The 15,929-nt window shown below is 54.5% G+C and overlaps 1 protein-coding gene across 1 annotated transcript in view; it reads left to right on the top strand.

Annotated features, from left to right (window-relative positions):
- Nucleotides 1-15,929, top strand: part of STK10 (serine/threonine kinase 10) — a 115,103-nt gene that overhangs the window by 61,888 nt on the left and 37,286 nt on the right. The window contains exons 5-10 of the mRNA XM_012649734.1: nt 380-452; nt 1,347-1,541; nt 2,072-2,153; nt 10,093-10,227; nt 12,296-12,844; nt 15,290-15,420. Of these exons, the coding sequence (XP_012505188.1) occupies nt 380-452; nt 1,347-1,541; nt 2,072-2,153; nt 10,093-10,227; nt 12,296-12,844; nt 15,290-15,420 (1,165 nt within the window). The remainder of the gene's footprint in view (nt 1-379; nt 453-1,346; nt 1,542-2,071; nt 2,154-10,092; nt 10,228-12,295; nt 12,845-15,289; nt 15,421-15,929) is intronic.

The raw sequence follows: 15,929 nt of genomic DNA, 5'->3' as shown, positions 1-15,929 counted from the left end.
ATGGCACTATGATGAATATCATTATGCATAATTTTTTTAAAATTTAAGACTATTTGATTACGGTCGTTTCCTAGATTGGAATTGCTGGATCAAAAGAGTATGGATATTTTAAAGGTTCCTGCTATTTACTGCCAAATTGCTTTCCTAAAGACAGCTGCCAGTTTACACTCTCGTTAGCAGATAGGAAAGTGCCCATCTCAGTACTTCCTTGTAGCAGGAGAAATCATATTTTTAATGATGTTTCATTTGTTAGATAGAAAATGGCATCTGTTAGTCAATGTGGAATGCACATCTCCGAGTTCACATCTCGGGCTGTTACCCCAGGGCCGTGGGTGGAGGAATGCCCATCGCACACTATATCTGAGGTTCTGTCTTGCAGCTGACTTTGGTGTGTCTGCCAAGAATCTGAAAACTCTGCAGAAACGAGATTCCTTCATAGGAACGCCTTATTGGTGAGTTGTGTAGCTTCTGGAAATTGAATGGTGGACTGAATGCTAAAACTCCCCAAGGTGACCTCTGGGTCATTTGGAAGGAGAAGAGCCAGAAGGCAAGGGGGCTGTAATAGCACCTGCCTAATAGGGTTACTGTGAGGATGAAATGAAACGATGCACACAGAAGGTGCTCCCTTAATAGTAACTGCACTGGAATGCCTAACACATGGCTCACCTCTTGATTTACCCAGCAAGCATGCACGGAGTGCCAGGCGCTGGCGGGGCGCGGGGCAGTGAGGATGAACAGTACAAGCTCAGTTCCTACCCTCGTGTGAAGTCCCTCTGGACTTCTCTAGTCTGCTGTTTCCTTCTTTTCCAGAACTATCACTTTAAAAACAAAACAAAACTCTGTCACTCAATTTCACACCTAACTGCTTTCTATTTTGCTGTGTTTTCACAAGTTTTTCATGTGCATTACTTGCCCTTGTGGAGTTTAGGCTCCTTCTTGCTTGCTTATTACTCACCCTTGCTTTCTCTCTCTCTCTCTCTCCGTTTATTCCTCTTTTTCCGTTTCTCTCCCATCCCTTCTCTGTGCTACCCTGTTCTCTCTCCCGGTGTTGGCCTTCACCGTCCCCTCTGCCTCACCCGCCCCGTCCCCAGGTGTCTGTGTTCTGGATGGCTTCTGCCATCTTGTGGCAGGCACCAGGAACTGCAGCAGGACGCGTGGGCGGCCGCTGTGAAGGCGTTTTTCTGTGCGAAGAACATCCTAAGAAGACGGTGGGATGGAAAGTAACGCAGATCGTAATTCGGGAGCGCTGCCAACCCGCGACGTTGGCTCGTGGTGGCCCTTGACCCCGAAACTCCAAGAAGCACCATGGAGATTCTTAGCCCTCTGTTGTCCCTTGGTTGGTTCAGGATGGCCCCTGAGGTGGTAATGTGTGAGACCATGAAGGACACCCCGTATGACTACAAAGCCGACATCTGGTCCCTGGGCATCACGCTGATAGAGATGGCCCAGATCGAGCCGCCACACCACGAGCTCAACCCCATGCGGGTCCTGCTCAAGATCGCCAAGTCGGACCCTCCCACCCTGCTCACGCCTTCTAAGTGGTAAGGAGCGAGTGGGGCACTTGCTGCAGGGCCAGCGGCCAGGGACAGGGGCAGGCGGGATGGGGGAGGTGCAGTGTTAGGGAGAGTCAGGGAGAGGCCAGGCCCTGGGGGTCTCTCTGGATCCCTTCTGCCTCTTTCCCCTCTGCACTGCTGACATGAGAGCTCCACCAGAGCAAACCAGGTGACCCAAATAAGCTGGGTCCCACTGAGGGAATAAGAGCCCAGACCAAGCCCTGCAGCCACATGGCACAACCCTGGGTGGGAATTGGGGCTTGGGTTCAAATCCCAGCCCGGCCGTAGTGCACTGTGTGGCCTAGGCAGGTCCCTGCACCTCTCTGGTTTCTGCATCCCCGTCTGGGCAGCGATGTCCCCGAAAGGGCATCACGTGGGCCCTTCCACCTCCACCGCTCTGGCTCATAAAAGTGCCCTCTGCCCTTTGAGGGTGTGTTTGGAACAGCAAAGTCTGTGACATGGGGGACTTTCCCAGCACTCCGCCCCTAAGCGCTCACTGCTGACACCTGTCCTCCCAGGTCTGTGGAGTTCCGAGACTTCCTGAAGGTAGCTCTGGACAAGAACCCAGAAACCCGGCCCAGTGCCGCGCAGCTGCTGGAGGTGAGTGGATCCCCTGCCCTGCCCCTCCTTTGGAGACGGAGGGACCCCGAAGGGCGGCGGCCAGGCGAGCTCATCGGTGCCCTTGCAGCTGGATGCCTTCCTCGCCCCGCCCAGGCGCTGGCACGAGCAGCCAACATTCCCCAGGCGCCTCCCGGATGCCAGCTCTGCCGGGAGTGCCTCGGGGAACGAAGCACCCAGACCCCTGTCCTCACGGAGCGGGTGTCCCAGTGGGGGAGACAGGTGGCAAACAAACGTGCACGTGTCAGGGGTGGCCAGAGCCACGGAGGACACGCTGCAGCACGAGGGCAGGGCCTGTGCAGGGAGGAGGAGGGAGGACGCTCTGGGTGAGCAGCCGCCAGCAGGGGTGAGGGAGCGAGGCAGATGGCGCTGAGGGCGGAGGCCAAGGGCTGGTTCGGGAGTGCTGGGAGGAGCCAGGAGGCCAGGAGGGGTTGGAGACGAGATCCGAGAGGCACCGAGTGTGTCCACCTCCGGGTCCGACGATTCGCTGAGAGAACACGCAGGACTCAGCACATTGCCGTGCTCCCCATGGGGACTTATTACAGCAGGAGGACACAGAACTCAGCACAGGGACGAGGCACATGGGAGGTGTGGGAGCCGGGCACAGCCTTCCCGAGCTCCCCAGTGCAGTCGCCAGTTCATTGCCCGTGTTGTCCACCAGGGAAGCTCATTAGAGACTCGGTCCTGGGGTTTTACTGGGGGGTGGTCACACAGGCACCCCCTGCCTGGCATGGCCTAAAGTTCCAGACTCCAGAAGGAAAGCAGGTGTTCAGCCTAAGCTGTATCGTTTGTAGGAACAGTTCAGGTAGAGTGGGCCACTCTTACCCGTTAATGGTGGGAACCATCCCCAAATCCCAGAGGCCAGCTAAGGATCCGAGGTCGCAAGCAGGCGTTTCAAAGGCCTGCTGTGCCAGCTCTTTTCTGCATGCAGGGCTGGGTCATGGAGAGTCCTGCAGGGCCTTGCGAGCTGGAACCAGGAGCTGTGTGCAGTGGGCGAGAGACAGCATGTGACTTCCTTTTATAGGGGTCCCTCTGGCTGCCGTGTGCGGGATCAGGGAGACCGAGGCACCTCGTTCGCTGGCTGTACGGCCTTGGGGGGGAAGTGGATGATGGTTTTTGAACTATTGGAGGTAGCTGTGAGCCGCCCTTCGCCTGGGCCCGTGCCTCGCGTCAGGGCGTCACAGCTGGCAGCCGCCAAGTGAGCGTTGGCGTGCTCACAGCAGTATTCTGAGAGCTGCACACGCCACCTGCCCAGCGGCCCCCAAATCTTCCTGTTGTTTTCCTCGTGCCACCACTGACAGAGAGAGACGAAGCAGGCTGGGTGACACGGAGGCGCTGCCCCTCCACTGCCCTGTCCACTCTGGTCGTTGCCCATGTGACGGCCCCTGAGGTGTGGCGGGAGGGAAGGAGGAGACACCACACCAAGCACTGAGTCTTGATATTCGCCAGCTCTTCCCGACTGCCCATTGCATGCCAGGCACTGGGTCTGTGGTTGACACATCGGGCCACGGTGTATCCCTCTGGGGTGTGCACCTTAGCGATTATCAGTGTGAGCCAGGTGGGAAAGTCCTGGGTTCGAATGCCGGCTCTGCCACTCACTGGCTGTGAGACCCTGTGCCAGTGGCTTGACCTCTCTGTGCCTCGGTTCTCACTCTGAAATGGCGATTAGTGACAATACCCCCCTTACAGAGTCGTGAGGTTTAAATGAGAGATGCTGTAAAGTATGTGACTTAAGTGTCAAGCACTGGGCTCAGGGAATGTTTGATGCATTGAATCGATTGATTGATTAAAAAATGAAAAGGAACCAGAATGCAAAGTGGGGTCTGTTAGGGGTCAGTATTGTCCCTTTTAAATTTCCATAATCTATTTGAAAGCAAGTATCTGGAGTGCCCAAAGGCCTCGTTTTCTGGGTATCGTGGCATTTGGTGGGGAGTGGGCTGGGGTGGAGTGAGGGTGCTGTCACCATCAGATGCAACAACTCCAAGCCACTTGGGGTCAATTGTTTCCTGTAAGCAGGCACCTCCTGCCCCGATACATCCGGCCTTTAGAACATTCCACCGGGAAAAGACCAGCTGTCCCCCATCCCCACATAGCAGCCCTGGAGCCTCAGCCTGAGCCAGGAATTTCCGTTCCATAGTTGGAAAAATGTCCTGCCGGAGGATTCTTAGTGCAGGACAGACACGGTTGCAGAAGAAAGGAACCCCCTTGAGATAAATAAAACACCTTTCAGAGCATATGCCGCCAGCGCCGTCCCAGTGAGGGCGGGGAGGAGCATTATCACACCCTGAGGGGGAGGACACAGGCTTAGTGCAGGGAGGTGGCTTGCCGGAGGTCACCTGGCTGTGAGTGGCAGAGGTGGGCCCAGATCTCTGCTTCCAGGAATTGCCTCCTAGCCTCATCTTCACGGAGTCCCTCCCCGGGCTGAGTGACACATGCCTGTGTCGGCTTATGATTCATTCGTTTACTCACACAGGGTCACATAGTGCTTAGTGACGCGGACTCTGAAGTGAGGCACGCCCAGCCTGGAATCTGGGCAGTTCTCACTCGGTGCCTCGGTTTCCCCCTCTGTAGGATGTGGACAGTGCTGCTGCACAGAACTGTGTGAGTGAGTGAGATTCTGAATGGAATGTTCTTTGCATCGCGGCTGTCACCTGTGAGATGCTCAGTAGATGTTTGTTGAATCTGTCATTAACCCCAACTGCTCTGCCACAGCTGTTCTTGTCAAGGTCACGAGCGATTTCCCTGCCACTTGTGGTCAGCTCGAGCCTTGGTGCTCGTCTCGCGGCCATGAGCAGCGTCAGCCGCAGTTGACCCCTCCTCCGTGTGGGCGCTCTTGGCTTTCCTTCCCTCTCGCTGGTCACTCTCCTCTGTGTCCTTCACCCGCTCCTCTGCCCCAGCCGGCCTGCGTGAGAGTGCACCGGGGCCCCCCAGCCCTGCACCCCTTCGCGGTCTCTCCCAGTTTGCAGCACTCAGCTGTGTGCCTGCCGCCCAGACCGCTCTCCTGTCCCCAGACTCGGTGTCCAGCGGTTGGCCGTCCACCTCCCCAGTGTCCAGCGTGCATCCCAAACTGAACGCGGAGCATTCGGATCTTGCCCCGAATATGCTCGGCCAATGGCTTTCCATCTCAGTCGATGGCGTCGCCACCCTCCTGGCGGCTCAGGCCCCAAACCCTGCAGGCGTCCTCGATTTCTCTCTTCCTCTCACACTCCGTGTCCATTCCATCGCGAAATCCTCAGAACATGCCCGGAATCTGTCCTCCTCCCACCCCTCCATTGCGGCCACTGCCTGGGCCGTCACCGACTCACTGGTCTCCCCACCCTCTTCCAGTCGGTTCTCAGCACAGCAGCCAGGGGGAACCTTTCAACGGGAGCCAGCTCATGTCCTTCCCCTGCCCAGGGCTCCCTGACAGCCCCCGTCTCACTCCAGAGTGGCAGTGACCCACAGGGCCCTGTGTGATCTGCTCACCCCTCCGTACCCCTCTGACCTCCTCTCCCTGTCGCCCTCTCACTATGTCCCAGCCACCCGGCCTCTGTGCTGTTTTTCAGACACGTTCCTGCCACAGGGCCTTTACACTGGCTGTCACTGTGCCTGGAATACCCTTCCCCCAGGCCTCTGCAGGTGCGTCTCCCTCTTCTTCAAGTCGTTGCTCACATGCCAGCTTCTCGGCGAGGCCTCCCCTGACCACCACGTCAAACTGCAAACCTGCTACACCCCACATCCCTAATTCCACCTTCCCTGCCCTGCTTTCCATTTTCCATGGCACACAGCACTCAGAGTATATAGCTGTGTGATATAGCTTATGTATTATGTTATATAACGTGTATCATGTAGTATATATTATGTGATAAATGTTATGTATTACATGTTGAGCTCTTTGACCAGCATGTTAACTCCTTAAGGGCAGTAGACTTTGTTTTGTTCACTGAAAGTCCTGCTATGACCCAGGAATAGTGCCTACCTAGTACATAAAGAGCCCTCAATAAGTATTTGCTGAATGAATTTACTTATTTTTATCTGTTAAATAACCCTTTCTCCATGCCAGGTATACTGTTCTCAATGCTTAGCAAATGATAACTAATTTAGTCCTCATGACAACCCTATGAAGCAGGTACCTTTCAGATTTCCATTGAACAGATGACAAAACTGAGGCACAGAGAGATCAAGTTGCCTGCACAAGATCACACAGCTTGCAAGTGACAGAGCTGGGACCCTGGTCCCGGTCGTTTGGTTCCAAAGTCTGTGCTCTTGACCACTCTGGTAAACTGTTTCTCTGAATGGATGAAGGAGAGAAAGAAGGAATGAAAGAGAAAGAGAGGAAGAGAAGAAGGTTGGAAGAGAGGGAGGGAGAATTGAAGGAGAGATGCTGACACCTGAAAACTTGAGAGCATTATTAGGCATTTTCTAAAGCCGGTCTTGGAGTGTAGACTCCCTCTGGCTGAGGGTTTCTAAGCACACAGAGGAAAAATAGGCACAAGTTCTTGGAAAGGATGTCTGTTTAGAAGGCAAGAAAGGGCCTGGCCAGAGGGTGGGAGCCAGTTGGCGAGCTGCGTGATGCTACCCTTCTTGGCACCTCAGGGCTGTCAGCAGAGATGGCACTGAGCAGCCGTTCCGGAAGGATTGGGTGGGTGAGTTCCCTCTGTCCGGCCATCCCCTGGGGAGACGTGTGCCCCGACCAGCCCACCCCGTGCAGGCACCCAGCTTGTTTGGCCAGCGTTCGGCCCCCTGGGAAGCTTCCACACCTTCCCTTGCAGCATAGCCATGGCTTCGTCTCTCGGATGGGCCTTGGCAGTTCGGGGGTTGGAGAAAAGCCTTCTCTAAACACATCCGTGGAGGCAGCGGGGCCGACGCAGTGGCAGAGGAGGGCTGTGCTTTGTCCCAGAACAGATTACAAAATAGTGTTCGGGACTCATCAGCAATAGGAGAGGCTGCCCCGTCTGCTGCCCTGCTCACTCACCCCTCCGCCCAAGGCTCTCCTCCCCACAGCTTCCTCCCCCACCTCCTAAGGACCCTGGGGTGCTCAGGGGAGGCAGTGGAGCAGATGGTTCTGCTTCAAGAAAGCCAGGCTCCTGGCTGTGCTGAAAAGCCACTAATTTGGTCAATATGTGGAGTGCCCTGATGAAAACGTGGTATTTCCAGAAGCCCATGCCTGCATTATTTATTTCTGCCACGTCTGCTTTAGTCGCTGCACTGGAGTATCCCAGGGCATTTTGCTCAAGTTCACACGTGTTAAGTTGTGCAATGTGGAGCTCGGGAACCTTTGGGATCTTGGTTCTTACCCTTGGTTCCAAAAAACCGTGCTCTGCGGGCATGCAGGAAGGAGTAGGCATGGCTGGCGTGCGAAAGAGGCTCCTCAGATGGTGCTGCTGCTCCTGCCGCCAGTGGTGGTGATGGCGATGGTGATAATGTGATGATGATGGTGATGGAGGTGATGGTGGTACTGATGAGGGTGGTGGTGACGATGGTGATGATGGTAATGATAGTGATGGTGATGATGGTGATGGTGATGATAGTGATGGTGATGATGGTGATGGTGATGGTGACAATGGTGGTAGTGATGATGATCATAGCTGCTGTATTTCGAACGCTCACTATAATGATTAGAACAGCCGAACCATTTATCATAGCATACAGACGAGCAAACTGAGGCTCAGAGAGGTTAAGTAACTTGGCTGAGTTGGCAGCGGAGCTGGATTTTAACCTCAGGTGGCTGGGTTTTAGAATCTACAGCCAACACTCTTAACTCCTGCACTACCTTGCCTCCCACGATTAGTAAACCCTTATTAAGGCTCCACTCAAGAGTTCTTGGAACCACAGAGCAGCCAGAATGACATCTTTACAGGGTAGCAGTTACAATCGCGGCTGCACTGTAGCCCTCAGGTGGCTTCTGAGAATAAAGTCTGAGCCGCTCACCTGCAAGCAGTGGCCCATCCTTCCTCTCTTAGCTCTTGTCCTCCCCATCCTGCATCCCGCCACCCTGCCCTGCCTGCCGTTCGCCCAGCACACCGAGCTCAGTGCCGTTTCAGGGCCTTTGTTCTTGCTGCTCCACCTGCCTGGAATGTCTGTGCCCGGACCTCTCCCTGGCTGGCCCATCCACATCCTCAGACTGTGACCTTCTCAGGGAGGGCCCTCTGACCGCAGACCGTACTCCCTACTCCCTCAGCTGTCCTGTTAACAGCATCTGAAATTATCCTACTGTCTCCTGCTCAGCTGTGAGCCCACGGCAGAGACCTGGCCTCGTCTGTGCAGCCGTGTTTCAACACCTGGCACATCACTGGCCTCAGTGTGTGGCTGTAGAATGAATCAGCGAGTGAATGGGAAAGTGGGAAAGAAAGAAAAAAAATTAAATTCTTCAAATCTTCATAGGTTTGGACTAACTAGAGAAAATCGGACGGGTTTAGGAAAATCAGAACGATAGGGCTGTCTAAGAGAAGTGAGGGTGACGGCCTTCAGGTGCACAAAGTAAGGTAAACAAATTGAAGAGCGTGGCCCGGTAGACTTCCACAAATGCACTGTTTTAAATGAGCAAACAGATAACAATGATTTGTGGGGAACACGTCAGTTCTGAATGTGTTTCCAAGGTGCTAGAAATTTATTCTTTAATCATGTAAGTACTTCAGCAATCTCATTGACATTTTTCCTCTGCAGATAAATATTCTGATAAAAAAAATGGTGAATTTCATCAGAGCTTTCCTGTAAATTTCAAATGAGCAAATTCCAACTTAATGATGCTCCTGACCCCCACCCAACATTCCTTTCCCAGAGGCCCCGGGTGAGTGTGGCCGACTGAGGAAATCCCACATCCCTGACCACACCCTGTGCTGGGGACGAGATGCCTGCGGGCTGGCTTTACCCAGGACACACATGCTGATTTAATATCGATAAGACCTTCTGCTCTGGTGTTTTGCAAGGTCCATAAAAAACGCACTTACTTTTAAAGACGGTGACATTTCTGTAAAGGCCTAGAATAGAACATGTAACACCCTGCCTCAAAATTTTGAATTTCCTTTCTTAAAACCAAACATATGTCCACCCGAAGACATATACAAGAATGTCCATAGGAGCCTCATTCATAGTTGCCAAAAATAGGAAACAACCCAGATGTTCGACGGCAGCAAAACGAGTAAACAAGCTGTGACATATTCGCACAGTGAAACGCTGCACAGGAATAAAAAGGAACAATTTACCAAAACACGACAACACAGGTGACTCTCGCAGGCATGACGCTGAGTAAAGGAAGCCAACACAGAAGGCTGCACACTGTCTAATCCTGGTTCTAGTGAGGAACGGGCAGAACTGGGCCCTGGAGATAGGTAGCCCTGGGGAGTGGGGCTGCCCGCCAGGGCAGACGGGGCTTTGCAGGGTGACGGGAATGTTCTGTGTCTCGAGCTGAGTGGTAGTTACACTGGGGTGTGTGTGTGTGTGTGTGTGTGTGTATTTGCAGATGTGCAAAAAGTCATTGAGCTTAACAATTTCTGAACTTTACTGTATGACAGTTACTCCTCAAGAAAATGTATACGTGGTATATTTTGTAAAACCACCTATTAAAATCTTTTAAAAAGGAAAATAAATAACATCCTCCCCCCTCAAACAGCACTCAGGTTCCTTCTCTGGGCTAAGCCGTTCCCTGTGCCTCACCTCCTTTAATCGCCACGACCTCCCTGTGGGTTGGCCATCACTGTCCCCAGAGGTGAGGAGCCTGCAGCTCAGAGAGGTGAGGTGACATGCTCAGGGTCACACAGCTGGCGAGTGGCAGAGCTGGCACTTGCCCTCTTTCCGCCACACACAGGACTTTCTGAGCTGCCTCTGGTCTCCCTTACCAAGATCGTGTTCACATTTCGCTCAGGGCAGAGGCCGGCCTCCTCTGCCCGGGGTCAGGCCCGCCACCCGAAGTGGCTCTAACGCAGTGCGTCTTGCCCCATAGCATCCCTTCGTCAGCAGCATCACCAGTAACAAGGCTCTGCGGGAGTTGGTGGCGGAGGCCAAGGCAGAGGTGATGGAGGAGATCGAGGATGGCCGGGACGAGGGGGAAGAGGAGGACACCGTGGATGCCGCCGCGGTAAGGCCAGGAGGCGCCGGACTGGGGAGGGATGGGGCCCAGCAGGCCGAGGCTGGTGCGGGAGGGGCAGGAGTCCGTGCTTCTGCCCCGCTCAGAGCTCACAGACGCCCACGCTGCGGTTGAAGAAGACCCCATAGGCCAGCAGGAGGTAGCCGGTGTGTTGGCTGGATCCTGTGAGCTTTGAAGAGGGACCAAGACTCTAATCTAGATTTTCACATACAATCTTCCAATTTTTAAAAGCCATTAACCGATTCATTGCTTCCCAGCCTTTTTTCCTGTTGTGGCTCACGTACAAAATGACAGTGTTTTCTGCTCCCTTTCGGATAAATTTGTGAGGCTGCGTATGGTCAGGGGCAACAGGCCCGGGCTCGAGCCACCCTGGATCCCATCTGGCTGCCCTGAGTGCCAAGGAGACCCATGTCTTGGCACATTTGGAGCCCGTTGGCAGCTTGAGCCCTTGCTGGATTTAAATTGGAATTAAAGCTAATTTAAATTTGTCAGAACCATTTGAGCCAAGGAAAACAAATCTGTGGGCTGGAGTCGGTCCTGAGCTGCTGCTTTATGACCCCTGATCTAACTGGGGAGGCCCCTTCTAGGGGGAGATGGGCAGTCAGATGGTTCCGCGTGCCTAACGAAGCAGGGCTGGACCTGCCCATCAGGGGACGGGCCTGGCCCCCATCCCTGTGCTGTGGACGACACAGCAGCGTTCTCAAGTTTAATGCAGTCCTGGGAGGAGCCTGAGGCTGGTGCGAACCCTCAGCGGGATGAAGAGGAAAAGCCCCAAGGGGTGCAGAGCAGTGGAATGAGCAGCGACCCCAGCCATTCATGGAGCCCCTGTTGAGTGCTGGGTGCTCTGCAGCTCTGACAGAGGAACCCAGGCTCCATTTTACAGATGGGATAACTGAGGTCTGTGTGGTGAAGTGGCTGGCTGAGCTGATAGGTGGCAAGGCCTGGTGCGGGCAGGGCAGGGAGTCAGAGAACCTCAGTGGGGCCTGGCTGCGGGAGGAGGCAGAAAGCGCTCACGCCTGGCCTCGTTCTCCACAGGCAGGAGGCCGGTGTTCGTCCTGAGAGCAGTGGGAGCCATGGAGGGTTTCAGGCAGGGGCCAGGTGTTGTAATGGAGGTGACAGAGTCAGGTCTGAATGTTTGAGCCATCACTCTGGGTGCTGACTAGAAGGTAGATTGGAGTTGCTTCCACTAGCTGCCATATCGAAAGTCAAAAACCAGTGGCTGGCAGGACCCAAAAAAATGCTTGTAGTGTCATTTCGTTAAGATCAAGTTTATAAACAGGCAACACTCACCTGTAGCACTTAGAGATCACAGGACAGTGGCGTGTCAAGGGGAGGGAAAGGATTGCCACCAGGAAGGACAAGGTGGGGGGCCTCGGGCATGGCAGTGTCCTCTCCTGACCTGGAAGGTGGCTGCAGGGGCACTCACTGTATTCATCGAGCTGGCATTTAGGTTTTGTCCACAGAAACTGGTGTTCTAGTTCACCATACCAATGTTTCCAGTACTTTCCAGCCCACAAAAACTCCAAAAAACAGAAGCAAAACTTAAAACAGTGGCTGCAAGACTGAATCCAGCCCTTAGAAAGGCTTAGTTTGGCCTTTATATTGTTTTTTAAATTTTTGAGTTAATTGCCATCTGGAATCAAGAGATGTCCTGTAAAAATCCAGATTTCCAACTTGTCTTGAAAAACTGAAGTTCTGGCCCTGCGGGTTGGGGGCGCATTTCCCACATCGTCACAACTGGCGGGCACAGAGTAGCCGCTGACCCCTCCATGGGGCATGAGCTGTCCGGCTGGCCACGATTGCCTCACCCTGAGGAGGAAGAACAGCTATTAAGTCGGGCTAAGATTGGAGACAGGAGGGGCCTGTTCCTCAGAATAAGCAGCAGCTGTGTCACTGGTTAGGCAGTAGCAGCAGTGCACACTGGGACTCGGAGGGGTGACTGCTCTGCTCGCCTGGCCCTGGCCTTCTCGCCTGGTGGGCGTCTGACTTTTTAACCCCGCTGCATCTAACTCTTGCCTTGGACATGCAGCAGCAAGCTTGACTGTCTCTCTTTCCCTAGCCCCTGGGGAACCACACTCAGGACTCTTCCGAAGTGAACCAGCCGAACCTCAGTGCCGACAAGCCTCTCAAGAAGTCATCTTCCACCCCGCTGCCGCCCAGCCAGCCTCAGGACAGCGCGAATGGGCCCAGCAGCCAGCCCTCTGGGGACGGATCCCCCCAAACCGCCTGCCCCCCAGATGTGGCCCCTGGACGTGAGAATGGCCTCGCAGTGCCCCTGCCGCTCCGCAGGTCCCGACCAGTGTCCATGGACGCCAGAATCCAGGTGGCTGAGGAGAAGCAAGTCGCTGACCAGGGTGGGGACCTCAGTCCAGCCACCAACAGGTCCCAAAAGGCCAGTCAGAGCCGGCCCAACAGCAGTGCCCTGGAGACCCTGAGCAGCGAGAAGGTGGCCAACGGCAGCCTGGAGCCCCCCGGCCAGGCAGCAGCAGGCCAATCCAAGAGGAACTCGGACTGCGGCAGCCTCTCCACCTCTGAGAGCGTGGACTACGGCACCTCCCTGTCTGCGGACCTGTCCCTGAACAGGGAGTCAGGCTCTCTGTCCATCAAGGTAATGCCGCCTCTCCTGCCACAGGCTTGGAGCAGGAGAGTCGCAGGATGTTCTGTTGCTCCGTGTTGATTTGCGAAGTGTTCAGTGGCTGCCTCCCATTTTAAGGGGTTCACAAGGATGGCTCTTTCCTTAAGGAGCTTTTAGTTTGATTCATCGTTTAATCTCTAAAATATCTGAGTTCAGTATGGGATTTAGGAACATCAAGCAGTTGGTTTGGGCTTAAATTTCAAAGTTTGGTTAAAGGCCCTGGTAAGATTTGAGTGAGAGAGTTTTCTAGATGTGGAAGTTCTGTCATTTGGGGCTCAGCCCTGTGATCCAGGAAATGGGCTCCAGGCTCTCTTCTCTGGCTGGGGTCGGGGTGGCCGTGAATGACAGTAGCCACCATGCTTGAGAACTCAGCATGAGACAAACGCTGTGCTAAGTGCTTTAAAAAGAACAGAGGGGCTCCTTCATCCTCCCAATTTACAGATGAGCAAATGGAGGCTCAGAGAAGTCAGGAGCTAGCCCAGGCCCCAGTGGGTAGGAGTGGGGAGGTGGTCAGACCCCAGGCTCGGGACTCAGAGCTCTCCCATTGGGAGCCGTGGCCTCTTCCCCAGGCAGCTGGAAGGGCGGACTCCGTTTTCTGCCCGCTCCAAAAAATTCCAAGGTGCAATGAAACTCATGCTTGGTCTCCTGACTCCCCAGCCAAGTTTGATTTTAAGGAAGGTACTGTATTTTTTTTTTTTCCAACATTTTACTTGGCGAAAAATGTAGTTGAGACTCAAACACGTTTGCCAAACAAATGGGAGTGAGGGAAGGAGAAGCAGCCGCCAGCCCAATGATGAGCCTCGGGAACGGGAAGCAAGTGCGATTCTAGCAGGTCACCAGGACACACGCGGACAGCGGCTTTTACATATGAGCATCATCTTCCTTAGGACGGGTGTCCTGTCGCTTCTCTTCCTAAAAAGAGACTAAGCATTTAAAAAGAAAAGGTGGGGTTTTGGTTTTGGTTTTTTGTTTTTTTAAATAAGGCTGACCCACCTAGAGCAGGGTCTCCCCACCTGTTCTCGAGGGTGTTGAGAACATTCCTGGTTGACTGCAGTGAATCAGGGAACACAGGCTGTTCTGACAAGAATGCACTGGCTGCCTCAGTGCCCCTGGCATGACCAGGACCCTGTCACTCCGGGCCGGGAGGCTCTGTGACCAGGAGCAGTTCCTATTGCAGGGCCATGGCCTTGGGCTTCCTTTCTTCCCTCCACTCTCGCTCCTGCCAGCCTGCCCTTGTCACTGCCGGCTGACCCACCTTGCATGGGGTCCTACGCAGGGCAGCCGGACAGCAGAGAGATGAGAGTCGGTGTGATGGTTCCACGCTGATGCTGTTCAGAGCGCCGGGGCGAGGTGCCACGGGCAGAGCCTGCAGGAGCGAGGGGCCAGCCTCGGGGAACAGGAGCTGCCCGCGGGACTCCGTTTGGTGGGAGAGGGGCTGAGCACAGACTCTGAGGGCTCAGAGACCTACTCCCAGAGCAACCTGGCTTAGTCACTCCTCTCCCAGGGGCTATAAGGCCAGGGGGGTCCGTGTTGGAAAGGCAGGGCCTGTCTGCCCTTGGAATGGCCTTCAAAACCAGACGAGAGGCCGGAGGCAGTGGGCAGAGGGGGGCAGCCACGAGGACGCAGTGCAGCCCCCAGGTCCTCGTCTGAATCAGAGCTGAGAGCTTCCGAAGGTTTCCATAAGTTACAACACTGTAACACCTCCAGGAGTCTAGGCAGCAGACTGTGCGATTACTCCCAGTGGAAGATAAAGATTCTGAATACTTTCGTGGCAGCTCCCGACGGGTGGAGCCGCCAGTGGAGTTCAGCCCAGGTCAGGTTTGGCTGCCAAGCCAGTTAGGAAAACAACCCTTATTCTGGGGGGCTCCTTTGGATTTTGGCATTGTGGATGAGGGATTGTGTGTAGTCTCCAGTAATGGCCATCAGAAATAATACCAAGCGTGGGCCGTGTGCCACGAGCAGGCACTGCCCTGCTCGCCCCCTGCCTGCTCTCTCATTGACTCCACAACCGCCTTGGAGGAAAGTGCTGCTGTTACCCTCCTCTGACAGTGGAGGAAGCTGAGGCTCAAACAGGCAAGAGGCCCGTCCGGTGTTACAGTGGCAGTAAGTGGTAGAGTGAAGATCAGAGCCCACTCTTTCCGATGCCACGTCCTGTGTGTGTAGGAGTGCTGGCAGCGAGGTGGGTGAGGCCTCCGTGTGCAGTGTCCAAAGGCTGAGGCCAGGGAAGGGCCAGGGGGTGCGCTCAGACGCTGGGGCACCAAAGTTGAGAGGTTGAGGCAAGAGGGTCAGTGGATGGCCATGTCCTCCCTGGGTGGGGCTGGGCTCTGGGGCCAGCGGAGCTGTGGGCCTCACCCCCTGTGTCAGCCAGGGACCCTTAACTGAAATGCTGAGCTTTGCTTAACCGTTTTCCCTGGCCAGGACTCAAGGCTGCACAATAAAACCCTGAAGCGGACTCGCAAATTCGTGGTGGATGGCGTGGAGGTGAGCATCACCACCTCCAAGATCATCAGCGAGGATGAGAAGAAGGATGAGGAGATGAGATTTCTAAGGCAAGCCTGGGGGGCCACCAATGGTGGTGACAGGGTGGGGGTGCAATCAGAGGGATGGGCATTGGTCTTCTTGGTGACAGGGCTGTCTGTCCACAGCATGAAGTGGGGGAATCAGAGAGACAAAGGAAACTGGTTTTGCCTGGGATCCTGCACTCCCTCATCCACCCTACCACCCATCTGTCCATCCACCCATCTCTCTACCTATCCATCTATCCACCCAACCATCCACCCAGTCATCTGCCCAGTCATTTATTCATCCATCCATCTACTCACTCATCCACTCACCCATCCATCTACTCATTCATCTACCCATCTACCCATCCACACTTCCATTCATTTGTCTACCCATCCATCCATCTACCTATTCATCTATCTATCCATCCATCCACCCAATCATCCATATATCCATCCATCCATCCATCCACCCTGCCACCCATCTGTCCATCCACCCATCTACCTATTCACCTATCCACCCAACCATCCACCCAGTCATCTGCCCAGTCATTTAT

The sequence above is a fragment of the Propithecus coquereli genome, unplaced genomic scaffold (genome assembly GCF_000956105.1).
Source record: "Propithecus coquereli isolate 6110/MARCELLA unplaced genomic scaffold, Pcoq_1.0 Scaffold301, whole genome shotgun sequence".
NCBI classification, from domain to species: Eukaryota; Metazoa; Chordata; class Mammalia; order Primates; family Indriidae; genus Propithecus; species Propithecus coquereli.
This window is presented reverse-complemented; position numbering and strand designations above follow the sequence as displayed.